At 46.9% G+C, this 27,803-nt stretch overlaps 1 protein-coding gene across 1 annotated transcript in view; it reads left to right on the top strand.

Moving 5' to 3' along the window:
* DPF3 (double PHD fingers 3) overlaps positions 1 to 27,803 on the top strand; it is a 277,263-nt gene that overhangs the window by 239,096 nt on the left and 10,364 nt on the right. The window contains exon 9 of the mRNA XM_084792130.1: positions 23,911 to 24,023. Coding sequence (XP_084648256.1) covers positions 23,911 to 24,023 — 113 coding nt within the window. The remainder of the gene's footprint in view (positions 1 to 23,910; positions 24,024 to 27,803) is intronic.

Below are 27,803 nucleotides of genomic sequence, written 5' to 3' on the forward strand. Positions count from 1 at the left end.
CTGAGTACAGGTGACCATGGGGCAAGGAGAGCATGTCAGATCCCACGGAGCTGGAGTGATAGGTGGTTGTGAGATGCCCCACATGGGTACCGGGAACCAAACCCAGGTCCTTTGCAAGAACAGCACAAGCTCATAACTGCCCCAACCCATGAGTCCTCATATTCTAATGCCTTGTCCCTCCACTCCTCACTTCACGTCACTGATGCCTTCCCAAGAGACCCTGTAAGCTTCCTAGAAGTCTTGTCAGAAGTCATTGTCTCACTTAGCAGATGAATAAATAGATGGTCCTTCGAAGGGCTAAGGGAGCCAGGCAAAGCCGTGCAGATGTGTTGGGCTGGACCAGACACCATGTGCCTTCTCTGTTGTTCGCATCAGTCCACTTTACATGTCACCCACCTAGAATGTTCAGTGACAGTGGTCTTGGCTTATGCGTACATAAAAGGAGCATAGCACCGGACCAAGAGAGCCTGACGTGAACCTGCAGTATAATAGCAGCCACCCTCCCTCCCTAAGGAATAATAGCAGGATACAGGCCTCCAGATTGGACTCTCTTCCTTCTTGCCTTTCTTCTCGTGCAAAGGACCAGAGTTTGGTTCCCAGCATCCATGTGGGGCATCTCACAACCACATCTAACTCCAGCTCCATGGACTCTGACAGGCCCACTTGCAGCATGTGGGCTTGGTATAGACTTCGTTAAACCCTTGCGCATGCCCTCTGCCCTGCACCTGCCTTCAGACTGTGATGTTCATGTGGAGGTGTTACAGTGTGCGTTTCAGGGCCCACTGCTAACTGTACAGTCATCATGGTGGGCCACGTTCTGCGTCTGTTCCATGTGCTCAGCAGCATTACCCACCCACTGCCTTGAAATGTCAGTGTGCGCTGCTAAAACCACCTCGGGTCCTGCCTGCCTCTGATGGCTGTATTGGGTATATTGCAAGAAACCCAAGGAGTGACTGCGCTCTGCTGAGGTTAAAGGTCAACGTTAAAGGAGAAAGCCTCTGTTTTTTGATTGACAGAAGGAGTGAGAGTCCTTCCCCCTGTCCCCCAGGAACTCCAGGAAACTGCAGATCACTGCTTTCCCTGTTCCCTAGCCCGTCTGTTCTATCTTCTGTGAAAATTACAACTCATTTCTGCTGCATGCCTCATTTAGGGGAAAAACAACCCAGGGCTCCCTAAACAGAGGGACATTAAAGAGGCTGGCCAATGAGTGTGCCTACCGCTACCATAAGCCTCAGGACAGCTATCCTCTCTCTGACCCTTGAAGACCTTTTTAGAATGTTTTGCCTCCTCCAGAGCTCACTGGGAGACAGGTTTCCCTCCCCCCACCACCCGCCTTGTCTCTGGTGGTGCTTGCCTTGTAATCTAAGGCAGAGAAAGGAGCCAGGCTCACAGTGTACCAGCCACTCCCATACCATGCCAATCTCTACCCTCACTGCCTTCCTTAATGGTCCTCTGAGGTCAGAGGTGGTGGTGGGGAGGGGTCCAACTTTACAGCAAGGCAACTGCGATTGAGCAAAGTAACTCGCCCAAGATTGGGCAAATGTTCAAATATTGTGTTTCTTCTGGCCTTGCTATTGCTCAGAGACCATGGAGGTGGGCTTTCTCCCCGTCCTGAGCCAAGGCCTCTGGGCTCCTGTTGATGGTCTAGTCCTTTCACCCACCTTCCTCTGGGCATTACTACTCTTCCTATAATAGCAGGACTCCTGCTGGCCTCTGGGAGAAGCCTCCATCCTTTTGATCATTGGTTGGCTGGTGAGTCCTAGGGCTTAAGTCAGCATTTAGGTGAACCTTGCTTAGTCAGCAAAGAGCAAACGTCTTAGCTGTGGAGAGCAAGCTTCCCTGACCAGGCTCCCTGAGCAGGGCAACTCTACAGGCCCATGAGCCCTCTTCCTCTCAGGAAGGATGCTCTGTCTTTCCCCAATCTTGTTGCCTCTCATTACCTCATTTTGGGCCATAGCCATCATTTGGTTAGCTTCTTTGAATGCAGCTCAATTTCCATCCTTGTAGTTAATGGATCTGATGTGGTATTATTAGTCGGCTGACTTCTGAGAGTTCTAGGGTGCCACTTTGGTAAGAACGTGTCATTAAAAAAATTATGACCTTTAGCTGGGCATTGGTGGCACACGCCTGTAATCTCAGCACTTGGGAGGCAGAGGCAGGTAGAGCTCCGTTGAGTTTGAGGCCAGGCTGGTCTACAGAGTATATTTTTAATACATTCAACTTTCTTCCTTGCTTCTGTCACCCAAAAGAAGAGTAAAGTGCTTTTGTGCTATTCCTCTGGAAAGCTCTTCTTAGGAGGCAGGAAAACAGAGCTGCGGAACAGATAGTACCCAGGACCAATTTGGCTCTGGCTTTTCTCTGTGTAGTCATCTTTCCGGAAGGCAGGGCCAGGGAGGAGACTGTCATCTGGCTAAGATCCCAAGGGCTCGTATGTGTTGTGGTGGTGTGCAGAAGGGTCAGCCTGTGAAGCAGGATGCCAAGATTCCAGGTCCCTGCCCACCCCGTCCTCAGGCACCCTCTCTTGGGTCCCAGGACCACATTGTCTAAAGACTTAGCAGACCTGTTAAGAGCCCTAGCCCTTTCACAGAGCCTGTGCCCGTGGGCGGGGCTTAACTTTTGGGAGCCCACTTTCCTTCTGTGTCCAAGGAAGGGACTGGACTCAGTGGTCATCAGGGTACTCCTTTGCTCTGACCCCCCATCTCTGTCTCTGTCTCTCTGTCTCTGTCTCTCTGTCTCTCTGTCTCTGTCTCTCTCTCTCTCTCTCTCTCTCTCTCTCTCTCTCTCTCTCTCTCTGTGTGTGTGTGTGTGTGTGTTGGTGAGGTAGAGCATCGTGACTGTGCACTCCTGCCCCAAATCTTGTTTGCGTTTTGAGTAGAGGCAGTTTTATTTTGATGACCCTCGGCGGGTCCTCACCGCTGGACATCTCCGGCACTTGTAGGGGTCTGAGAGGGATGATGACATTTCATGTTCCTGTCCCCTGCAACACTTCTCATGTCTTCAAAGCAGAAAGCGCCTCTGTCCTTTGTCCACCTACACTTCTAACTCTCTCTGACCTGACTACTCCCAGCTCCGTCTCTCTTGCCTAGAGGAGGCAGGTGGTAAGCCAGTCAGGCTAGAATCTGGGACTCTGTGTGCAGAGGTGGGAGTCTGGCCTACACACCTGCAGGATTCCATTGGTCCTTCCAACCACTGGCTTTAGGAAAGCCTCATCATCTACAGACTGGACCCATTGGCTGCACTGGCTACAAGGGCTGCCCTGTCCTTGGCTCCTGGGTGCAGCCAAGAGGCCCTAGTGCTGAACTGACAGAGACGGGAATGGGGACACAGGAGAGCCACTGTCAGATCCGCATCCACGCTGATGGCTGTAGCTCCACACCTTTAATTGCATGTGGGCAGAATCTGACCGTATCCTCGCCATGGTTCTGCCTGGGTGAGTATGGGAGGGCCGTCAATTTGCGAGCTAGATTAGCTATGAAACAGCCAGGAACAGTTCTCTCTGATCCCACTTTGTACTCTGTAGCCTCACATTTCTTTCAAGAACAGCCTGCAGTGTGGATAGGGCCAGTGCAGTGTGGTGGGGACCCAGGGTTTCAGCGTACTATCCCTCTGGCTTGGTAGGTGACCAGAATTGACCAGAAGCCCATGTCCTCTGAGAGATGCTGTTCATCCCTTGATGATGATCATCCCTCTGCTCATCAGAGGAAGAGCCACCTCAATGGTCTGGGTCCTGTGGCTGAGGGCTCTGATGATTCACCGCATGGATGTTGGAATAAGATGTCTTGTACTTTCCTCTGCCAGTCCCTACTTAGGTCATCTTATTTTTTTTTTTTTAATGTCCTGGGCTTCAGCTTCTTCATCAGTAAACCTTAGACACAGATTGTTTAAAGATTAAATGAGGAAGTGTGTTGAAAGTGCTTAGCACAGAAGGAGCTTCTCATTAAATTAGTATTAATAATGCTCATTCCCCTCCAGGGATGTGTTAGAGAATCGAGTTTCCATATCTTTTAAAGAATTTGATTAACAAGGCCTAGTCTTAACAAACTAAATAATAGCGATAATGAAAAGAAATGGGATTGGCAATGTGGCTCAGTGGGTAGAGCGCTTGCCTAACAAGCATGAAGCCGTGGGTTTAATTTCCACCATTGCAAAAACTAGGTGTGGTGTAAATACTTGTAGCCTCTGGAGGATTAGAAGTTCAAAGTCATCCTCAGCTACATAGAGTGAGTTTGAGGTTAGCCTGGGCTACATGGGACCCTATCTCAAAAGAAACAGAGCAGAGGAAAATGATACTAATCCTTGTGTTTGCTGAGTAAGCAAGTACCAGCATCTCCTTTCCTGGGTCTTTTGCTCCAGCTCTTTCCTGTTTGTCTCCTTGTTGCTCTTCTCATTTCTCCTGTCTACTTTTGTTATTCTAGCTCAGTGGGTCTCAACTCCTAATGCTGCAGCCCTTTAATGCAGTTCCTCTTGTTGTGGTGACCCCCAGCCGTAAAGTTATTTTCGTCGCTACTTTATAACCGTAATTTTGTTACTGTCATGAATTGTAATATAAATATCTGATATGTAGGATATCTGATAATATGACCTCTGTAAAAGGAATGTTCCACCCCCTAAAGGATTGTGACCCACAGGTTGAGAACCGCTGTTCTAGAACTTACTATGAGTTCTTTGCTTTCCTTATTCATGATTCAAAGTACAAATTGTTTTGTAAAACTGGATCCATGGCCCTCACTTTCTACTTGTTCTGAGTTCTGCCTTCAAGAGTCCAAATCTCCCAAACCAAAGGCCTTCCTGTCTGGCAGGGTCCCCATCACTCCTTGAGATGAGAATTTCCCACATTTTTCCCCACCTTGGATTTTTTTCTACTTTCTATTCTTTGGGCTCCAAACTCCCATTGCAAATAGATAAATGAACTATAATGTGTGGTTCATGATGAAAGAAGTTCAGAAATCAAAGATGTGTGGATGATTTTTAAGGGAGATGAACCTAACCAAGAGTTAGAAATAAGGTGGAGTAAAGAGACTCAGTTAGGGAGACAGAAAAGGGGATGCTGGGGACCCGGAGAGGTGGAAGGAAAACCAGATTGTGGACAACGGAGGGATTTAGCACTCAGCAGAGAAGGGTCTCTTTAGAAGATGAGAGTGTTTACAATTTATTCGTGTGATGGTTGGAGAGAGAGGCTACAGAAGGAATCATAGTAAGAACGTTGTAGAGTAAGAAGTCGGGATCCACTGCTGGTGGGGGCTTTAGGTAGCTTTCCCGACAATTGGAGGTAGGCAATATGAGAGGTCAGGTGTAGAGAACTGGGCAGATGTGGCACAGAAAAGCGGAATGTAGTCTTATTGCCTGTAGAGTTTTCAAGGGAATGGGTGTGAGAAAACGGAGAAGCATGAACGAATCATTTGACCAGAGAAACAGGGGGCAAAGCTGAGATGTGGTCCCTGTGGGAGGGGACTGGGCAGCGGCAGCTTGGTGTGATGCTGGCTTTAGCCATAGTAGGGGTGAGAGAGGAAGATAAACAGACACATGCAGCAGTGTGCCTTTTGGGATGAACATGGAATGTAAGACAGGCATGTGACAGCAGTGCGGTGATGGGTAGAAGGTGGCAAGGGCCGTTAGAATAGTGGAGTGCAGCTCTTGGCAGGACTGAAGGCTAACTGTACCTTCAGCAAGTCAGGACTTGCTGACTGTCATACTGCACCCCCCCATTTTGTTTTAAAAATTTTCAATTCATGTATATGGGTGTTTTGCCTGCATGTGTGACTGTGCAGAGGGGGATGTCAGATCCATTGGAACTGGAGTTACAGATGGCTACGAGCCACCATGTTGGTACTTGAAATCAAGCTCAGGTCCTCTGGAAAAGGAGCCAGTGCTCTTAACCACTGCTCTGTCCCTTTTGCTTTTGGCTCAGGCATATTTCTCCTAAAACAGTTGAAGAAACAGTAAAATAGAAAATGGCATGAAGCACTGCTTATTCTTGTTTAAATTTGGTTAGGTTGCACGGACAGCCCTTGATCCTTTATGACACACAGTGAACTACGCATTCAATCTATCGTTCATCTTTTCTCCCCCAGTCATATTGGCTCCACAGATACAAGATTGGGCAGATTGGGCATTTGAGTTTGTTTCTGATAATTCTGAGTGTTTTGCCATCACTTGTCTTGGTAACATGGTGTGGATGGATGTTATGTGTCCGAAGCTGCTGCAGGGAAACCCAGGTCTCTTGTTTGTGTGCAGGATCCAGGTCTTTGGCTTTCAGGAAGACAGCCTGTGCCTGGACTGAGGCCAGTGTGTGTTGATGGCCTTGTATCAATCACAGCCTTGTCTGAAACACTTAGGACTTTATTGAGAGTGGCTTGTGAGGTGGAGAGAAATACAGATTTCCTGGGAATGAGATCAGAGGTTTGGTGGTGCCAAAACAAAGCTGAGGAGCCACAAACCTTGTCTGTTTTGATTTTAAGTGTTTTCCAGTTCAACAAAGCAGTAGCATCCACCTATTGCCCCAATCTTCATAGTAAAAGGAGGATGTGGGCAGGACAGGCTTGGAACGCTTTCTTGGACCAAGGAGGACTCAGTATCAGCCTGGTGGCCTGCTGATCTGACAAAGGGCTCCATGTGCGGTGGGGTTGGTAGCTCGTCTCCACCACTTGCCACAGGACGCTAACTGATAAGCAGATCCCATTCTAGAGCAGGTAGACTTGAGGCATGGGGCCAAGGCTTAACACATCATTGTTGGTGACTGTTGGGCACTCTAGCATCTGGGAGGCACCAGGGTGCTAGAAAATCTTCCTATGCATTGTGGAAACAGGAAGATGAGTGTCTGACATTTCCACTCTGAGGTCTTTGTTCTCCACCCCACCCCCCAAATCCAGAGACAAAGAGAGGAAAAAAAGAAGTATTGGTGATGTGTGTGCAAAGGCAGAGGTCGAGGGGGGTGGGCGGGCCTCTTAAGCAGATTGGGAGATGTGGGTAAGGTGTTGGCATCCTGGTTTAAGAGCTCAAAGGAGAGATCTGTTTTGTAGTCAGCTCACACGGGGACCTCATCTCCAAAGCAGTGTTGGTCTTCTCTTACTGATTCCAGGTGGGAGTTCCTGCCTTTGACTGTCGACAGTGACGCCTATAGTCACACAGCCTACTGATGCCATTCTTCAAGGCAGCATGCAGGAGGTCCTGAGAGCTCTCATGGAGTTTAGAGGCTTCTCTGTTAGCATCATCTCCATCCTCCCCGCACTTGGGCTTCCTGGAGAGCGGAGAACGCTTCCCAGAAGTGGGTCACTGACACTGGGCTTGAAGGATGATTGGAAATCCCTGGACCTTGAAAACAGTGGAAGTGACGTTTTATTTTGTTATTCAGATATGTATAGAGAGATTCACTTTTTTGATGGGATTTTTCTGTGGATAGTGGAGAGCCAGGTGAGAAGGTGAAGACCAAGTGGGTACTCCAGAAAGGAGTGAGTGAGTATGGACCTCCCATTTCAGGATGCGTTCCGAGTATGGAGCTCTTGACATGCCGTTGCCCTGCAGGCCTGATCCCGTAGCTCTGGTGGGCATTTTGAACAGGCTCCGAAGCGATGCCTGTGCTAATGACGTGTGGACAATACCTTGTGTAGCCAGAGCATAGACAATTAGTTGACAGCTTTGATTGTGAAGGGGGCGGGGTTGGGAGAAGACAAGAGTCTTTGTGTGCAGAAGGGAGAGTACAATAGGAGTGGGATTATTTAAGAGGGAGAGGTAATGACTATTTTTCTGTGTGACTGTTGGTTAGGGCATGTGGCAGTTGGGGTCAGTGGAGGGAAAGATGGATCTGTAAAGGGCAGTGGTAACCCCTCAGCAGAAGCTTGCCGAGTTTACCTCAGGTAATGAGAGGCAGTGGCTTATTTAAGGGGGATTGATAGAGACCTCTTGGATGACGTATAGTAAAAAAAAATCAACATTTGAGCCCCCTTACCCCACCCCATTTGAAAGGGCGTTGCAGATTTTCTGTGGACACAGAACTGTATGACTGTAGGACTATTGTCAGTGAGACTAAGTATAAACAAAGCCATTTGGTTTGTGGTCCTACCTCTTTGGCTAGGGCCACTGAATCATAGACAGGAGATCAGGAGTTATGTATTTTACCTATGACCTACTTAAGATTTGGCTTCTCAATTCTCATACCAGGCTTTTAACCTATTAAGCCTGATAGCCTCTAGCTTAGAAGCAGCAAGTAGGGTTTTTTTTCTCCTTCTTGTGTATAAATTCATGGGAGATAGATGCTTGAAATGTTGTTTTGAGAAGGGTCCTAAGGCTTATCCATGTGGATTGGAAGAGCATGCTGAATTGATTAGTGATGTCTGTCATGAATATTGGATAGAACGGTGGCACATGCACCAGCTATTTAGCTCTCCCTGAAGGCAAGTCAGATGATGTATTCCGGATCCTCTCATGGCTATTCCTCAGGTGGACCAGAGCCATTTCAGAGAGGGTTGCTGCTTTCATTTCTCTGATTATGGGATGGAATTGATCACTTCTCATCCTGAAGGGCTTTGTGTACCTTGCAACAGTTGCGGGGCTCTCGTCTACATTTCCAGAGGACCAGGAAAGGCATTCCTCATGCATTACTATAATATCGATGGGTGTTTTTGCACTGAGCAGCCTGAGTAGACAGCGTGTCTGAAGGCATCTTTTCTATTAAATCTGAAGACAGATGCTGGTAACTGGAAATAGCCATTGATTTGCTTTCTCCTGTGCTATCCTAACTCTCTAATTCCTCCAGTGGGGGAGGAAAATAAAGCCATGTTAAGAGTCAACTCCTTCAGCTTTCAAAGCCAACGGCAAGATCAATTCTCATTCACGAATTTGGTGGATAAATATTTGTTAGACTGTCAGGAAAATTCACATTCATCGTAGGTGAAGTTTGATTGGTCGAAAGTGATCTGTCAGTTTGGATTGAGTGACCAAAGATAGAGAGTGAGCGCAGACTGGCATTGTGGTAGGTTGAGGGCTGGATGCCAGTGCTGGGGTAATGTGAGGCCAGATGGCGCTGGGTTTGGTGCTGGCATCGATGCAGCCCTGAGGATGGTTCTCTCCTTTAAGCAATGTTACTTTGGTGTGATTTTGTTTTCTTCATGCTGAGGACATTGAAGGACCTAGGGGACCCCAGGATCTCAAGAAGCCTTAGTGACAGATTCCAAGGGAAACTGGTTGTCACCTTTTCTAGTATCCTGTCATTACAATTGGGAAAGTGAATTCATGATCTGGAGAAATAGGGAGAAGAAAAGAAAGGCGAGGGCGGGCTTAAAAGGAGACACTGAGCCTTTGGACCCTTGTCAGAGCCTTGGGGTGTAGGTGGTAGAGGGCGAGTTTATAGATGCCTTGACAGAGGTGTATAGTCTGATGCTGGGGCAGGGGTGGGGGCTGGGTGGGGGCTGGGGCGCTCTTTCTTGTCTGCTCTTCTGTTCTTTCCTAAGGTGAGTGAGGGACATCCTTGTCCTTTCTCAGCTGACAGTGCGGTGGAGGTGTCTGATGTGAAATCAGCCTGGGATGCCAGATGTCCTTTTGTGCTCCTCTCAGTGGCTTCCCAGATGAAGTGGTGATGGGCAGTCACTCAGGGGGGGATCTTAGGGAGGGCCTGGACAACCGGCTTTACATAGAAATAACTAGCCCAGCAAGACTTAGCAAGACTGTGAGATGCAGGCCGGGTGATCCCTCCCACTGCCACGGCTGTCTGAGGAGCTGTGGTCAGTGAGGGCAGGGTACCCCAGTTCTCAGGAGCTGAAACCAGGTAATGCCACCACAGGCTGCTTGACCTACTTCCTGCAGCCCCCAGGGCCTCTGTGTGGGCTGGACTGGCTCACTCCTGGGCAACTGTTCCCTAGGGTTTTCCAGGATTAGTCACTGCCAGGTGGTGACAACTATGAAACCCTGCTTTCTGGGGAGTTCATCATAGGCATGAAGCATAAGGCCCAAAAGAGCCTTGGCGAATAGTACAGTTGAGTGCAGTACCAAATGAAGCAAGCATGCTTGTCAAACTTCTTGTGCAAAATAGGGGAAGAATATTACTGTATTTAATAGCATTGATTAAGGAGCTGAGGGGAGCAGGGTCACTCTGTTCGGAGTCACCTTACTGGAACACACAGCAGGGTGTGACAAGAGACTAGAGTGTACGAAGGTAGATTATCTCTGTCCCACTGCTTCCTGGCTGCCTTAGGCACCCTGAGCCTTGATTTCTTTTGTAAATAGAGACTATCTGTCTTGCCTACCTTCCAGGGTGAATTGTGGGAAAGGAAACGGATGTTGTTGGAAATGTTGGGAGTAAAGGCCATTAAGATTCCTAAGCAAACTAGGTATAGTGGTATACACTTTTAATCCCAGCATTCAGGAAGTAGAGGTAGGCGGAGCTCTGTAAATTCAAGGCCCAGCCTGTCTACACAGCAAGACCTTGTCTTCAAACAAAAGAAGATATCTACACATCCACCCGTAGGTGCTTGAATACTGGCAGTGGATACTTGTTCTCTGTATATCAGTTTGAACTGACTTCCAGGAAGGCCCAGGCTTCCTAAGACTGAGGACCTGTTTCAGGAAATTGGATGAGAGACTTGTTGGAGGTGAATGACAGGCTCAGATAGTTGGGGGGGGGGCAGGGTAGAAGGCGTGAGTGCGAGACTGAAATCCAACACCACACCAGAGGCCAATGGTGGTGGTGGAGTGGGTTTCTCTGGAGTCACATCATGGTTGAGCCCAGGAAACGAAAAGCAGGTGCAGCCAGGTGGTTCGAGAGTGAGGGCTTCTATCCACCCAGTTCATTGACTCATCTTTGTATGGCCACGTAAGTCAGTCAGGTTCCCACTATCGGCTCTCTTCTTTCTTAAAAGATTTTATTTTATGTGTGTGAGCGTTTTGACTGCATATATGTATGTGCACCCTGTGTGTGCCTGGTGCCCACAGAGGTCTAAAGAGGTCATTAAATGCCCTGGAACCGGAGTTACAGGTGACTAGGAGGTACCACACAGGGGACTGGGAGCTGAACCCAGGTCCTTTAAAAGAACAGCAAATGCTCTGTACCACTGAGCCGCCTCTCCAGCCTCCAAATGTCTCCTTCTCAAACGTTCCAACCAGACCTTTTGTTGTGTTAGTTTGCACTGTATTCATTAACTTTTGCTGCAAAGCAAAGTATCTCCAGCCCAGCAACTTCAAACCTCATTTATCTCAGCTCAAGGGGCAGGTGTGTGGGCCATTGGGTGTCCCATGGGCTGCAGCCAGCCCAGCCCATCTGGGGCTGAAGGAGCCACTTCTAAGCTCACTTAGGTGAGTTGGTTGGCCATAGTTCCTCATGGGCTGCTGGACTTAGAACTTGGAGTCTTTGTTCACTGTGGGGGCAGAAACATCCCTCGGGAAATACAGAAGCTGGCTTCCTCCAGAGCCAGCAGGGTGTGTGTGTGTGTGTGTGTATGCGTGTGTGTGTGTGTGTGTGTGTGTGTGTGTGTGTGTGTGTGTGTGTGTGTGTGAGAGAGAGAGAGAGAGAGAGAGAGAGAGAGAGAGAGAGAGAGAGAGAGAGAGAGACTTAGTTTCTAAGATCATATATGACTTGCTCATTTCTATATTTAAGGAGAGGACTCACAGCCACCTCTTAACAAGAAGTGGAAGCAGATGAAAGATTCATGGGTGCCTTTAGAGCTCTCCGTGGCCACCAACACTGCTATTTGAGCATTATTCAGCCTCACCCTCTGTCTTTGATCCTCCCAGAGAACTTGCATGGCTTTCACTGGGAGACTCTGGAGCTGGGGGGGAGAAGCTGTTACTAGGACGAGCTTCAGCTTTGTTATCGAAGCTCAGCATCTAACCCTGAAGAACCTCCATCCAAGATCAAAAGAAGAGAAAGGGACCATGAGACTTGACTTGTCCCTCTGGGAAGAACAGAAACTGAGGCTGACAGGGGGCTATAGACTCGGCTATGGGACCTACATCCCCAAATGACCTTGTTGCTCATAGATGGAGTTTGATATTTCTAAAGACTATTTCACAGGACAATTCTAAGCTTAGGGTGGTGGACCAAGCCCATGACAGACATGCTAGGGGTTCAATTGTACAGGAATTCCTCCCCTGATAGTGCTGAAGCCATCTAGTCATCCCAAGAGGGACGAGAACACGTGTCTGCAAAATGCTCTTCAGGCCTTATTTTGCCTCATTGCCCACCTGATTGCGGTGCTCTCTTTCCCCTTCCTTGATTGCCATCATGCATTCAGGCATATTTTCTCTCTCTCTCTCTCTCTCTCTCTCTCTCTCTCTCTCTCTCTCTCTCTCTCTCTCTCTCTCTCTTCTCTGTAGACCAGGCTGGCCTTGAACTTAAGAGATGTGCTTGCCTCTGCCTCCTGCATACTAGGAGTAAAGGTGTGTGCCACCACACCCAGCTATTCATCTCTTTTGTTTCTCTTTTCTCATCACACTAGCTTCATTTTTCCCAGTGAGTTCTGTTCTTTGCACTTTTAAGTGTCTTAGCCCCCAGCCTTTTCCTACCTCCCATTCCAATTAGTTCTTACAATTTTTTTTTTTGCCCTGTGGTCATCGTCTAGCTATCTCTCCATGTCCCAAGGCCTCCTCTGCCACCCAAATTTCATAAATTTACATCCCCCAGTCTGGTCTTCTTGCCTGAAAGCAGAGTCACATTCTCTCTCTGATTCTGAGACGTCTCTTCCAAATGCCCCGTGAATGCAATGTGCATAAATGAAGCCTGCATAAATTAGGCACTCATGTGACACTTAGTGATAGTGTGTGTGGGGGGGTTGTTTTGAGAAGTGCATCACTAGGAGATTTTATGGTTGTGAAAATGTCGTAGTGCTAAACTAAGATGGCTGTCACGTCACTGATCATGTCATCTAGCAGGACCAACTTGGTATAACGGCTCTGTCATCGACAAAATGCCCCGGTGCACTGCACAACTATAGTCCATGTGCCTTCCATCTCCAGCTCAGCTAATAGGCCTGTTTTCTACTCTGTGGCCCAACTTAGAAACTTTGGTGACATTTTTATCTTTATTCCTGGTATGAGCAAGCCTTCCTTCCACTTAGGATCCTGCTAGAATAGCATCTCATAAAAAGATCAGATTTTTGTCTGTTATTGGGCCCAGAACACTGTGTGTGCCCAACATTCATTGACTGGGTAGTGCAAGCGGCCCCTTTCCTTGATCACCCCACAGTGTCTACTCTTTCCCTCACCACTTAGAGTCACATCCACAAATGCATGGCTGCAGGAAAATGAATCCATGGCTTACAGACCCATGCTAGGATCCCCGGACTCACAGTAGAACCGTCCCCTCATGTTTGCATAGGTTTCCTTCTATCTCTGGCTGCCATTTCCCCTGCCTGTTTCTTCCTTGGCTACCCTGCTTTGGCTGAATGGACCTTGTTCCTACCACTTCCTGCCATTTAATTTCCCTTGTATAGTCCTTTCCTCTTTTTTTTTTTCCTTTTTTTAAAATTTTACTTAGGCAATTCCTACTTATCCTTCAAGGCCCAGATCAAATGTTACCCACTCTTACTGGCTTTCCTTGAGACTCCACAACATAATTTGATGCCCTTTTTTTCTTATAACACTTAGCCATGTTGTACTATATTCATTTTAAAAAGTGTCTCTCTTCCTAGAATAGTTAGTTACCTGCTGCTCCATAACAGGAGCTATATAACAAGTCTAGAACAGTTTAAGCTAATAAACTCTTAGGATCTCCTCGTTTCTGTGGGCAGGAACCTAGTGGAGGGAGGGGTGTTCAGCTGGATGTCTTTGGTCCAAGTTCCATCCTAAGGTCACAGTCAAGTAGTCAGGCATGGCGGTGTTCTCATCTGAAGGCTCAGTGAGGAGAGCATCTATTCTAAGCCCACCTACATGTCTTTGGCAGGATTCAGATGTTGTACTGAACCCATGTGTCTTCCTTCACTGCCATATGGACCTTACCACAGGGCATCTCTGTACATAGAAGTAATCTCCCATAGAGTTAAAAAAAAGCATAGGAGGCTGTGAGAGAGTGTCCCTTATAACATAATGTTAGAAGTGTTAGCGGCCACCAGTGTCGTAGTCTGCTTGTTAGACGTGCACTATGAAGTGCAGCCCATCCTGAAAGAGAGAGAATGACACAAGGCTGTGGATGCTGGCTGAGGGTGAGACTGGCTGTTAGAAGGCTCGAGGCTACCTTCTACACCTGCTAATCTGAGCTCTCTAAGACAGGATTCATGTCTCATTCAGTTTGAAAACTTGAGCCTCAAGTGCAGTTCTTGTCCTAGAGAAGATGCTCATTGGATTTGGTCAAATGAAATGAAGTCGGCCCCCCTTCTGAGACTAATCACAATGAAATAGATTACAAAGCCAGAACCCTAAAATCAGAGCAAAATTACTTTAAAAATATAAAACAAAGTTCTGAAGCAAATACAAACCATCTCTATTCCCAGGCCCTCTGTGATCGCCTGTCCGTCTTTCCTACCACAAATATCTTCTATAGGAAAACCAGAAGTACTACCCAGACTCCTCAGGCAGCTCAAGAACTTAAACCACCCATGAATTCATCCCGACTAGAGGATCATGGGTAATCACTCTTTCCCATCAGTGACTCATTAATTACAGACATCAGCCCTCCAGGGTCTACTTGGGATATCAGGAAGCATAGCAGTTAATTTCTTCTTTGGGCTCACATTCCTAGGAAACCCTAGGGTCTTTAGCCCGGGCCAATGGCTGGATGCTCCTGATACCTAGGGAGACTCGAAATGCACAACAAGTATCCAAGATTTGCATCTGAGATTTATGGTAGGCTCTGAATGAAGATTCAGGATGGGGCCCATCCACACACGGCTAGGGGCACACATCACTCTGGCAGATGGTAGCCAGCAACTTACAATTCTAGTGAAGAATTTAAAGGACGAATGAGCTAAGTCTCTCCTATTGATGTCATCCTTTTCTCATTCCCTGGCTGGCAGTATCTTCCTGTCACCCACTGCTACCTCAACCAAGGTCTAAAACTCCCCAAAGAAAGAACCTTAGCTAAGACTTCTGTCTGCCTGCAAAACCTCGTGAGCTCATAGTTGCAGGTCCTGCTTACCTCATGGAATGAGTGGGGCGATGGGAAGTGGCTTAGATGTCTAGTGCATTTTAGCTTCTGTTGCTTTTTGTCATGGTTCCATTTGGTGTTGGGATAAGACTGGGTTTCTCACTGTGGATTCCGGTAGAACTTATTGGCTGTTTTAATGTCCTCTTTTCACTTTGTGTGTGTGTGTGTGTGTGTGTGTGTGTTGTACCCAACAAACTCTAGAATCCTTGTTTTTTCTTCTCCAAACAGATAGGTAATTTGGGGATCAATAGTTATCTCTAAATTTATCATATATGGGTAGCATAGGGTGAGCCACGGATTTGTGGCCCACACATTCCAATCCCAATGACTTAATATATCGGAAAAATGATGCCCAGAGAGACAAAATGACATGTCTGAAAAGATTTGACTGTTGCCACATTTCTGCGATTGCAACAGATGTTTCATGAGGTAGGATCTTGTTTTATCTCACTGTTATGTCCTCAGTACCTAGAAGACTGTTGTCACATGAATTTATCCAATAACAGCCAACAAAGAAGAGATAGACAGACAGACAGGTTGTCTTTGACACTCAAATATTATATATGACTAATTAGGAACAGTGGAATCTTTAATGTGACTGGATGATTTTTGAGCTCTGTGCCTTGGCCCTAAATTGGATAACTCAAGTAAGTCACATAAATTCAGGTCAAGGCTTTCCCATCCCATCATTTCACTCTAAGAGAACCAACCACAGTGCCCTTGGGTTTATAGACATGTGTAGAACCATTTCTAGGAGCCTCCATCTTGAGCCATATGTGGCTGTGAAAACAGGGAGCTTCTCAGGCCATTTGGGAACAGCTCCATGAGCTATGAGCCGCCAAGCCCATCAGGAGTGCCCCTAATGCTCTTGCGCAAGTGTGCTAGGTATGGTATTTATAGTAGCAATTGGTGCAACAGACCCTCTGGCTTCGGTGTCACGTGATGCCTGGGTGCCGTATGGCTTGCCAGCTTGAGGGCGAGGATTAGCTGACCTCTAAGACAAGCTGAAGTTGCTGCACAGTGAGGTGTTTTACCCAAGCAAAAGGCAGCCACGGCTCACACCGTCATTTATTTTTAATGCAGTTCTGTTTGTTTGGTCTTTGTCCTCTCCACTCTCTTTCTCGTCTTTGTCTTCTTTGAAGTACATGAAAAATGGTGAGGGGAAAAAAAGGGAGCCATTCAGGTGCCCCCAGAGTGCCATTCCATTGCAGTCATCAATTTGCAGGTGTCTTAAGCAGTGAAAGTAAAATCTGGGGCACACAGGGGTGAGCCTGTGGACCGCTACAAAAGATTAACAGGAGGGCTTGAGAATTAATCCACAAGAAGAAAGTATTCATGAGCATATCTGTCGTAATATTTATGTAAAGGGGTTGGGCTCTTTAACACAGCGTTTGTATTTATCTTCTGACAACTTCATATGATGTATTTTGATCACATCTGTCCCTGACTTTCCTTGCCCAGCCCACCAGGCCCCCAGCACGTGCCCCTCCTACCTTCACAACCCTACATGTGCTGTCTACACGTGCACACTCAACCTATGGGTGACCAGACCTTGAAGAAAAATGACTGACTCTCTCCCAGCACCGTGCACAACAAATGGACCATTGTGTGTGTGGCTCAGGGATATGGAAGCCGGGCCCTAGCACATGTTAGGCAAACACTTCATCTCTGTGTCCTGGCACAACAAGAGCCTGGTGTCTTGGTTGCACAGAAGTGGTTTGCCTTTTATAGATTAAAAGTAAAGACTCGAACCTACTTCCCTCCTGTCTGGTAGGCTGGATGTCAAGGTGGCATGGGAGGGATTGAGGCAGGAAGAGAGAATAGGAGAATGAGTGGATTTTATTGAGTGAGTTCTGTTTCCAAGGCTATCGAGTTACATTCTTTTCTCAAATGACTTAGCATTTTGATTCAGGTTTGGTATTCTATACATAAATTCTTTCATTAAGACTTTGTATCTATTTTCAACATGTAAATATTATAATTTTGGTGTATATGAACATGGAGAGCTGTTTAAAAATTGAGCCGTGTTATTTCGTGTGTGTGTGTGTGTGTGTGTGTGTGTGTGTGTGTGTGTGTGTGTGTGTACACGTGCACATGTGGAGGCCATAAGCCGACACTGAAGGTCTTTATCAGTTTCCACCAATTCGCCTAGACTGGCCAGAGGGCTCCAGACGTTATTCTGTCAGTGTGTCCCTGGCCCTGGGATTTCAGGCATGTACACCTTGACTGGGTTTGTATTTATTCTAGGGGGGTGCAGGAGCTTGAACCCAGGTCCTCAGGCTTGCTCGGCAAGCACTGGACCTGACATGCCATCTCCCCAGCCTCCGGATTACTTTCTTATGACTGCACACGGAAACTCACTTTCGATAGTGTTTCAGGTGAAGCGATGCTGTGCATTTCATATAATTTCTATAAACTAAACAGCAAACCAGGGAACACAGTTTGAGTTTTACATGTATCTTTATGAAAGCCTTGGATACCCAGGTTCGCCTTTCCTGAGAAATCAGTTTTTAAAAGCTCAACATTGACAAATAAGGTAATAAAATATAATTAGATGCTTATAACTTCACAATGAATAAATAATAAAGCCTGCTAGCCTCACACTTCTTTGTATCTTTTTTTTTTTTACTGTTTTCAGAACATACCTCACAAAATAATCTACCCCCTAGACCCTTAATTTAATCGGTGATGTGGCTTAGCCAAGTCCAAATTAAATATTGGCAACAATGAAATAAAAAAGCCTTTTAATAGAGAGCATAATGCAAGAAAGACATCCCAGCAGCTTGTGTGTTTATTTCTGCCCAGGCTTGGTTGGAAGTGTGCTGGATTTCACTGCATGGAATGTCTGCTGCATGACGTTGACTAGTTGGGGTCATGGATTGGCTTCTAAGCCTTAATCAGAATGTGAGCTTATTCAGCGAGGTGAACTTAGTGTCATTTACCCTAAGAAGGTAGAAGTGTCCAGGTGCGGGGACAGTGGTGCATGAGAATACAATCAGGGGTGTGTGGATATGAAACCAACTCTGGTTTTTTTTCCCCCGGGAGTTTTATATATGTGCCTTCTTATTTATATCCCATTTAAGCCCATTGTTGTGCGTTGAATATGCTCACCACCCAGGCGCACATGTTCTGTGCAGACAGGAGATGTGCCCTTCGAGTAGCAAGGCAGTGGTCACTGCTTTCGGATGCCCACCTTTCCTTCTCTACTGAGTTGTACAGACTGTGGTGTCATGAAAAGCCTGTGGCGCATCTCTGTGGTCTGTCTTCCCTTGTCTGCCATTCTGCCCTGGCTTCTTTCCCCTCCCCATCTGTGGAGACAGCCCCCATGTAGCCAAACGATATTGTCTGAAAGCCCCATTCAGGAGTCAGGCCTCCCGAAGAGGTAGACATGGGTGGCATTTCCTGTTTGAACTTCTAGGGAGATTTGGAATGAGTTTGGGAGCAGATTGCTATGAACAGGGAGTGCATCTTTTACACAAAGTTCACCATTGGATCTGAACTCTGAGCAAGGACTTCATCCCGCCGAAGGAGTCATGCATACTGTATCTTGTTCTTTCCTTCTTCCATCTGTTCGTTTCTCCTCCTCTCCTTCCCTTCCCCCACTCTCTCTCTCCCCTCCTCCTTCCCCTTCATCCCTCCATCCTTCCTTTCCTCCATCCTTCTCTTGCCTTCCCCTTTTCTGGGCTGGAGACAACCCTGACTCTTGCCCTTACTAGACAGGCATCCTACCCCTGAGCTAAATGCTCAACCAACGTTTTCTACGTCTTTTGGCAACTGGAGTCTTAGAAATGTCCCATTGACCAATTGCACCAATGGAACCTTGAGTAAACTTCCAATGCATTGAGCTAAACAGGAGTATAGGTACTCTTTGCTTTAAGAAAGATGGAGGGCTGGAGAGATGGCTCAGTGGTTAAGAGAACTTACTGTTCTTGCAGAAAACCTAGGTTTCGTTCCCAGCACCTACTGGGTGGCTCCCCACCATCTGTAACTCCAGTTTTAGGATTCTAATGCACTTTTCTGGCCTGTAAGGGCATTGTACACACATAGGGCACACACACACATACACACACACACACACACACACACACACACACACACACACACAGCAAAAACACTCGTGTACAACTAAAATAAAAAAAAATTTGTAAAAAAAAATGTTAAGAAAACTGGAGCTATAGAGAGAAATCCTAAATTTCTAAGCTAGCACATTTGAGGATGGTGGTTACCTTAACAGAAGAGCAATCAAGTAAGAAGTGACCTCAGTAAACTTCTTTACAGTGACACGCCTCTCTTCTCTTCCACACTTGGACTGGAAAGACAGTGGCTGCTCCTCTCCTACTTACGTGAACTTTGAGAATTAATTCTGGACAAAAGCTGTCCCAGCAGTGAGACTTTAGAAACCAGCTTTCACCGCTTTCTTTAGAAATGTTTCCTTTTTCCCAACTGTGCGCACTCCTACATCCTTTCCATGGTAGATAAGAAGTCATATTCTTGAAGTTTACATGACAACTATTTCTTCTAGTTTTGGGAGATAGGCCAACTTGCTCTGGCGGCACAGGCAGATAACTTAATTTTAAACTTAGTTTTGGGGCCTGTCTGTATGACTACTAAGCTTTTTGCACCTCTTCCTCCCTGGTAAAGAAGTTGTAAGAACATTCCCGTCCCCCATTTTTCTCTCTCATTTGAATAGTGTCTTCTGTTCTGCGCTGGAGCCAAGGTTGTTTTAGCTTTATCTAGAGGCTGGAGGTCTCTTCTTCTGTGTCAGAGGATCTTTGGAAAGCTGATGACCCTCTCAAAATAGGAACACAGAGAAAGCCTGTGGGGTTCCCTGTCCCAAGAGATTTCTAATAGAAGTTTCTAAAACCCATTTGCCATTGTTCACTTGTTTAAAGCCATCACCTCAAAATGTTTCCAGAGTTCAGCACCGGGTTTGTGTAGAAGCTGTAGACATGTTCAACTTGTGGCTGACAGGACACATACTCCCTGGGATCGCTGTGGCTGCGGCCCAATACAAAGTGGTAAAACATGATGAGATTATCAAGATGCTGTTGCTATTGTTTTTGTTGTTGTTGTTATTGTTATTATTATTTTGTAACTCAATTGCACAGTTCTTAAGTGTGAACTTTGTAGCCAACAATGTCATGCTGCAATGTCAAAGACTAGACCTGCCTGTGAGAGAACTTGGACACAGACTAAACTGCTGGCTGGCGTTTGCAGTGTTGTAGACTTGTGGACCACACAGCCCACCCCAGCCCCACCCAGGTGGATGCTCCAATGCAGCTGCCAGGCGAGTTCTAGGCCATGGAATGTGCTGACCTTCCTTCCTCGGGAAGATGGCACCATGAGGAATGATATTATTAGCAGGACAGCATTTGCGCTGATCTGTCAACACTCCCTCATTCAGACCAGATTGGGCACACGCAGGACGGGGTGGCCGTAGACAATGCTGGCTCTTTCAGGGTCTTCATGGAACAATGACAAACCTGCAACGTCTCACAGCTGACCCGTGTTTGAAATCTCTTCTTTTGGCCCCAGTTACCCTGTACTTGCCTGATTTGCATCTTGTTTCTCTGGCTATTCTCATTATTTTACTGCTTCTTTATTCCTCAATTGTTTTTATTTTATTTTTAAACTAGGGTCTCACTATGTAGCCCAGGGTGGCCTAGAACACACTGCCCTCTTGCTCTAGGCTCCCCAGTGCCAAGATTTATAGGCACACTTTCTACCCCCTTGCTCTTCTGTCTTTAAATAGATTTTTTAAAAAGTCTCTTCTTTCTTTTCCTCTTTTTTCCTCTTATTCTCCTTTCCCTACTTTTATAGATTCTTATATTTATTTTCAATTACTGCCTAGTTAGCAAAATAAATCTTAAGGCTTTTTTTTTCTTTTTAGACAATGTCTCTGTCTAGCCGTGGCTGGCCTGGAGCCCGGAGAGATCTGCCTGCCACTGGCTGTGAAGTGCAGGGATTAAAGGTGGGCCACTGTGCCTGTTTCAAGCCCATACTTGTCTTTTTGAACTCTCAGCAGGATGTTCAACTTGCACTGCTCAGACCAGGGTGGACCCTCTGTTCTAGGCTGGCCACACATTGCTCCCATGGTGTGCCTCAGCAGGCCTCACTGTGCTTTGTCTGTTTCCTTCATTGAGACACACGAGGAAATTTATTTGGATGAGTCAACTTGGGTCCCTGATTTATTGTTTTCGCAAGCTTCCACCTGAGCCTTGTCCTCCTTGCCTCGCTTCTGCTGGCCGCACCTGTCTCTAACCAATCCTGGCAAAAAAAATCCTGCATCCCCTCAGCCTCTCTGCCAGATTCTTTCCTGGCCTTCTCTCTCTCCCTCTCTCCCCTTCTTCCTGATGATGTACATTTCATGAGCGTATTCCTATTTTAGAAGATGTTGTTATCTATTTGGAGGTAATTACAGGTTTGTGTGAGTTGACAGTGATCCCATGTGCCTTTCCCCGAGCGATGAGCATCTTAGACACCCACATACAGATATAGCGATCCCAGACCTAGTGTGGATTTTGTTGTCCCCTAGGCTTGTGGGCATATGGGTATCCGTGGATGTTTGACGTGTACCTCTGTGGAGTTCTACATTGTCTTATCACACATGCAACTGCCAAAAGCTACATCCTCAGCCCCAAGGTCCTCTACGCCTAAGAATGTTTCTTGAAAAGCAGTCATCTGGCCTCCGTTCTGCTTGGAAGCCCTCAATGGCTTTGTAGGCCCAAATGCTTGAATGAGGCCTGTAAGTGCCTATTTAGTCTGGCTTCCGTGTCTCTCTGGTGGCCTCCTGCACCCTAGTTTTGCAAGGAAGCCTACACTCATGTTTATTGGTCTTTCTCTTCCAGTTTGCAAACCTCCTTGTTGCTTAGAGCCCACACACACTGGTCCCTTTACCCGGGACCCTCTCTCCTTCCTACCCAGGAAGCTTTCCTTTGACCTCTCTGCCTAGGACCTCCCATTGGTCTTCATTGCCAGCTTGGCTTTTGCTCTGTGGTGTTAGTCACCCAATAGTGATTAAACAGATGTACGTGGGTTTAGTCATTTGAGGTCTCTTTGGAGGACTTAGGGTCTCTTGCTCACACCGGATCTTTTCTATCTAGTGTAACAGCCAGCTTAGCAGCTGCTCACGGAACAGTTGCTGAGTTAATGAGCCTTTAATGTAAGCTGCCTGTTTATGGCTGGGGTATGGCCCAAGGCCAGGGAACTGGACAAAACCACCTTGCTGAGGTGGGGCTGCGTCCCGCGAGCTCAGCTCCATCCTTTCCAACAATGTCCTGTCTGATAACCTGGGCACCTGTGGCCCATGCCACTGAGTCCACAGATGCAAATGTGTCCCCTGTTCCCATTCTGTTTTCACTCTGGGAGGTTAGCCTAGGGAACAGCTTGGCTATGCTCTCCTCAGATGTTTTCCAGAAAATCGATGAGCTATTTGTGCAGGGTTTTAATTTAAGGCTTCTTTCTGGCCTCTTCTTTTTCCCCTGTCCTCCTACCACTGGCCGTTTCTACTCCGGCGTTGACGCTCTCACAAACCTCAGTGTGGTTCAGATCCAGGGAGCCCCTAATCTGGGAGGTCCTTATGCTGAAGGACTAGCCAGTACTTTACCCAAATAAACATGGTCTGATAGGCTCTCCGAGGATTCAGAAAGGAATCATGGGGTCTTGCTGGGATGTGGTTCTGCTGAGGGCTAGGGACAGTGCTTGGAAGTCTGTCTGTGAGCACATCTGGGAAGCGATGCTAACTCTAATCAGTGCGCCATGTTTACAGTGCCCTTTATAGGACAACCCCCCCCACATACACACATGAAAGGGGCCATATGATGCTCTGTGCAGTGGGAGCTCTGGAGAAGAATGGGGTCCCTGAGCTAAGCTGCTGGTTCTTTTTTACAGTGGTCAGCAGTGGGCATTGCCCATCCAAGTCAGAGCACCAGGAAACCTGGGAACACCATACAAGTTTCTCTTTCCTGGCAGCTAGAAGGCCAAAGGGTCTGCACTTTCTGTTGCTCCCAGCTCTCTAGCAACTGTTGCTCTTCAGACCAGTGGGGGTGATGGAGTCCTGCTTTGGGGGGGGGGGAGGTCAAGCCTCAGGCATTCCTTCAGTGCTATGTAATCTATGGGTCCCACTCCCTATCTGGCTATAGATTTAGCTAACATGACACTTGAGATGGAGAACAGAGCTAGAACTAGGGATGGATTCTTTTAGGACAGGTCTGGTCATTTGCTGGCATGGTCACTCTCTTGCCTTCCCTGACAACACCTGCCTCCCTCAACCTTTCTTCTTGTGTCCCTGTGACAGTTCAGGGTTTGGGCTTTCACTCATCTCTTGACTGGGGGCCTGTACTTATGGTTACCACAAAACACCTATTACCCCTAAGCGCTGTTCCTGCAAACCTTATGCGATCCTCTGACATGCTCAGGCAGTCCCAGCTCCAAGTAGCTCTGATAAGCTGTCCTGTTCTGGCTTCAGCTAAGGGCTTGGGAGGTAATGCTGGTGCCTCCCCTAGCCTGTCTTGGGTTGTGTGCTCCGGAACACCCTCTTTAGTGCTTCCTGATCAAAGCTTTCTGCTCTGCTTGTTACACCTATGGGGGTGTGGCTTCTGGGGGAAGAGGAGCTGGATGGGACTTGGTAAGAGAGTGAATACCCATCTCTCCATTTGGCCTCTCTCTGACATGACTGGTGGGGGTATGACAGTGACTGTGAATAGAGCCCCATTCAGACTCCTGGTCTGTTTCCCAGCCTGTGCTACCCCTCCACACTTTCCTCCAAGATGTCTCTTGAATTAATGATGCTGGGGCTCCGGGGACAGGTCTTGTCCTAATGCTGTTGCTCTGGCTTCTTTCAGGCCACCCAACTTGCCTGCAGTTCACTCTGAATATGACCGAGGCAGTCAAGACCTACAAGTGGCAGTGCATAGAATGCAAATCCTGTATCCTGTGTGGGACCTCGGAGAATGACGTGAGTTTGGGCTATCCTTGTGACAGGAAGAGACGGAAGGGGCTGCAGGTCTTCTGAGAGGTGGTGGTGGTGGTGGAGATAGAACTCTGGGCACTGGGTTTCTGGGGGAAATGACAGTCTTTTTAGCCTCTGCAACTCTTGAGACCCTTGTACTTTTGCGTTGTGGGCCTGTGGGCCCTTGTGCCTCCAGGGAAAGATGCCAGAGGTGGCCATCAGGGGATGCCTTTTTGGTCAGTGTCCTTAGCAGCCTGGCCATTTGCTCTCCAGAGTCCTGTGACTATGGTGGCGGCCAGTGCTTCAGGAGGGATGCACTTGGCTATTTTCACCACGTTCTAGTGCATGCTCTCGCTTGGCTGGCATGGTAACTACCAGAAACGCAGAACACTTAACAACATTTGTTTTTTGTTTTTTGTTTTTTGTTGTTATGGATGATTTCAAACACATACAAAGGCTGAGAGAATAACAAAGCCGATGCACTCTGTCTCAGCTTCAACAATGGACAGTGTGTCCAATCTTACTTCATAAGTGTTACTACTCTCTTATCCTTCATGTGTGTGCTGTATGTGTGTGCTCATGTAGGCGTGTGCACATGTGTTCACACATGTGGAGTTTGAGTTTCCATATCAGCTATTTCCATCCATCCCTCCCTTCCTTAGTTTTTGAGACGGATAGCTCACTGTTTGCCTACCCTGGCTGGCCAGTGAGTTCCAAGGGTCCTTTTATCTCCAGGCGTGGCTTCCTCTACCCAAAACTGTGGTGTCAGGTGTCAGGGGTCAGGTGTCAGGTGTCAGGTGTCAGGTGTCAGGTGTGCACTGCTACACAGGTGCTGCACCCCTATGCTTGTGCAGCAGGCATTTACACCAACGGAGACATCTTCCCTCCCAGCCCCTCCTTCTGCTGATCCACAGGAGGTTCTGGAAGCCAGAGCTTCATGATTCCCAATGTGATGTCACAGGTGGAAAATTCAACAGCACAAAAGTTTATTTTATGCATAAAAGTGTTTAAAACATCACATAAGATCACCTGTAGGATATATGTGTGAAGCATATATAAAACATGAATTTTGTTTTTCTTCTTGGATTTCAACTCAGAGATGCCTCATTGTACACACACAAATAAGAAACCCTTCTCTTTTGAGCACTTCAAGTGTGGGGTCTTTAACTGTATTGAGGGACTGTTTTCATGTCATGTGACAACATGCCTAGGAAACTGTAAAGAATCAATTAGAGAGCTATCTTGAATATACAAAATGAAAACTAGGGGGCCGGAGAAGTGGCTCAGTGGTTAGAAGCATGCACTGCTTTTGTAGAGGACCTGAGTTCTGTGTCCAGAGTCTACACCAGGTGACTCACCCCTGCCTGTGACTCCAGCTCCAAATGTTCACACACCTTTGCCGACAGCTGCACTCACGTGTACATAGCCATACATAGACAGCCAGACAACCAGACAGATAGACAGACACACAACTAAAAATAAATCTTCCAAAAGAAAAAAACTAACCAGTTAGTAAACATCACTGCATTTACAGCGCAGCAAGAGGACAGATTTAGGAATGCCCTTAGCAGCAAATGTGCAAAGTCTACATGAAGAAAAGAGAATTAAATATTATTGAAACCACAAAGGCCAAGTGGAACGAAGCCCTGTGATTGGATAAAATGGCACAACACTACAGAGGCATCAGTTATGCTCATCTTAATTTGCACCAGGCGCAACAACATTATCAACAAGCTTCCTTTGTGGAGTTAGATAAGCTGATACTTATGTTCCTTTGGAAAAAGAAGTGGGTTTCCATAGCAGTAGAAGGGCCAAGGTTTTATCTCTGTTGTAGAGTGCTGTATAGCGTGCATAAGGCCCTGATTATCCTCAGCATAGTAGAAACCAGGCAGAGTAGTGCATACCTGTGATCCCAGCATTTGGGAGGTAGAAACAGGAGGATCAAGCATTCAACATCATCCTTGACTACATAGCAAACTTTGGGCCAGCCTGGGCTATATAAAGCCCTGACTCAAAAAAGAAAGTAGTCAAGGAAGTTCTGATAAACTGTGCTGAAAACAGAAACTAGCAGGCATTAAATCTTTTGGGGAGCCCCTGAGTGGAACAGTGTGGTAGTGGTGTGTGAGTGGACAAAGAGACCAGCTGGAAGAGAACAGAAAGCCTATGAATAGACCCCCTACATGGGGGGATACAGTATAGGATGAAGGTTGCACCTAAAATTACTGTGTCAGAGATAGACTCTTTAATGAGGGATGCTGGGACGACAGGGGAGCTGTTTGGGAGAAGACGAAATCAGCTTAATATCTCATGCCAGGCATAAGAACAAACTCCAAGTAGACGGAGAATTAAAATGTAAAAAAAGTAAGACCAGCGCAGTTCCAGATTCCTCTTTCGCGTAAACACCGGGAGAAGTTTTCCAGTTGACTCAAAATAGAAGTGCAATAAAATGAAACACTGAACAATTAGACTTCATGAAACTTTGCAGAGTCAAACCCACGATAGAGTCAACGGGTGACCGACGAGCCGGGAGAACGTATCTGCAACAGGTGCAGGTGAAGGGCCAGTGGCCCCAGGATATAAAGAGCTCTGATGAGTGAGAGACAGAGAAACAGGAACTTGATGGACAAGGAGAAACATGCATGAAAGATGATTCATAAACAACATAAAAATGTGCCCTAAGCATTGAAATAAATACTCAAATGCACTCATAACTGAAGAAGCTCAAAACAAAATCAAGATCCCGTTTCTCGCCTATCCGATGAGCAGAATTTTTCAAGAAGCTATGGGAAAACTGGTCCCTATCTCTAGGATTGAAAGACGTGCTCCAAATACTCCAAATATTCCAAAGTGGTATGACCATTCTGGGGCGAGGGATTTGGTGATTTCTTAAGAAAACTACTGCATGTGTAACTTTTGACGGAGCCATCCCATCTGTGGAAACTTACCCTGAAGGGTCCATCCCACTGCAGAAATATATGTGCATGAGGTGATTTATGAATTTAAAATATCGGAAATAACCTCAGGGTACAGGCATAGCAAAATGGTTGGCTAGGCATTGGCACAGCTGTGCGGTGAAGTGCCGTGCAGCTGTGTGAAGAGTGAAGAGGATGCCTGTGCCTGGATGTGTAATGACATCCACGATAAGTGGACCACAGCAAAGTTAAGCGGAGCGTCTACTGATGGTAGGCCATGCTTATTGTAAGGAAACGCACATCCATCTGTGCACTTATGTAGAACAAGAAGCAAGGAAGTACCGGGAGTGGCTATCTTCAGGAGTGGATAGAAACGGGGAGGAGGAAGACAGTGATGTGGGAATGAGCGGGGCTTAGGGAGGACCAACATACTCACTGTGAATAGCCTGGATCAAGAGAAAGTTTCAGAGTGATGCATATTTAATGCTAGCCAGGAGGCTAGAAAGGCTAGGATGGAATAAGCAGACACCGAGGAAGCCAGCTCTACAACAAGCAGACAGCATAACCAGACCGAGCAGCGCGGAGAACAGCCAGCCAGACCGAGGAACGTGGAGAACAGCCAGCCTAAGCCTGCGTTGTCTTGGAACATGGTGCCCACAGGACTGAAGATGGCCACAGCAGCATCGCAATGCTGTGCCCTGGCTAAGAATTGTGTTTTCATGGGTATGCGGATTAGTAACTTCGAAACAACTTGATATGTGTTAGGTCTAAATCAGTAACTAAACGTTGTGACAGACAGTGTTTTGAAGTATATTTGCAGTGACTTAAAGCCCTGCTACTAGGCCAACTTCCTGAAAGTCTCTGGCACTTCCAC

This window comes from Acomys minous (assembly GCF_964271855.1).
Source record: "Acomys minous genome assembly, chromosome: 8".
NCBI classification, from domain to species: Eukaryota; Metazoa; Chordata; class Mammalia; order Rodentia; family Muridae; genus Acomys; species Acomys minous.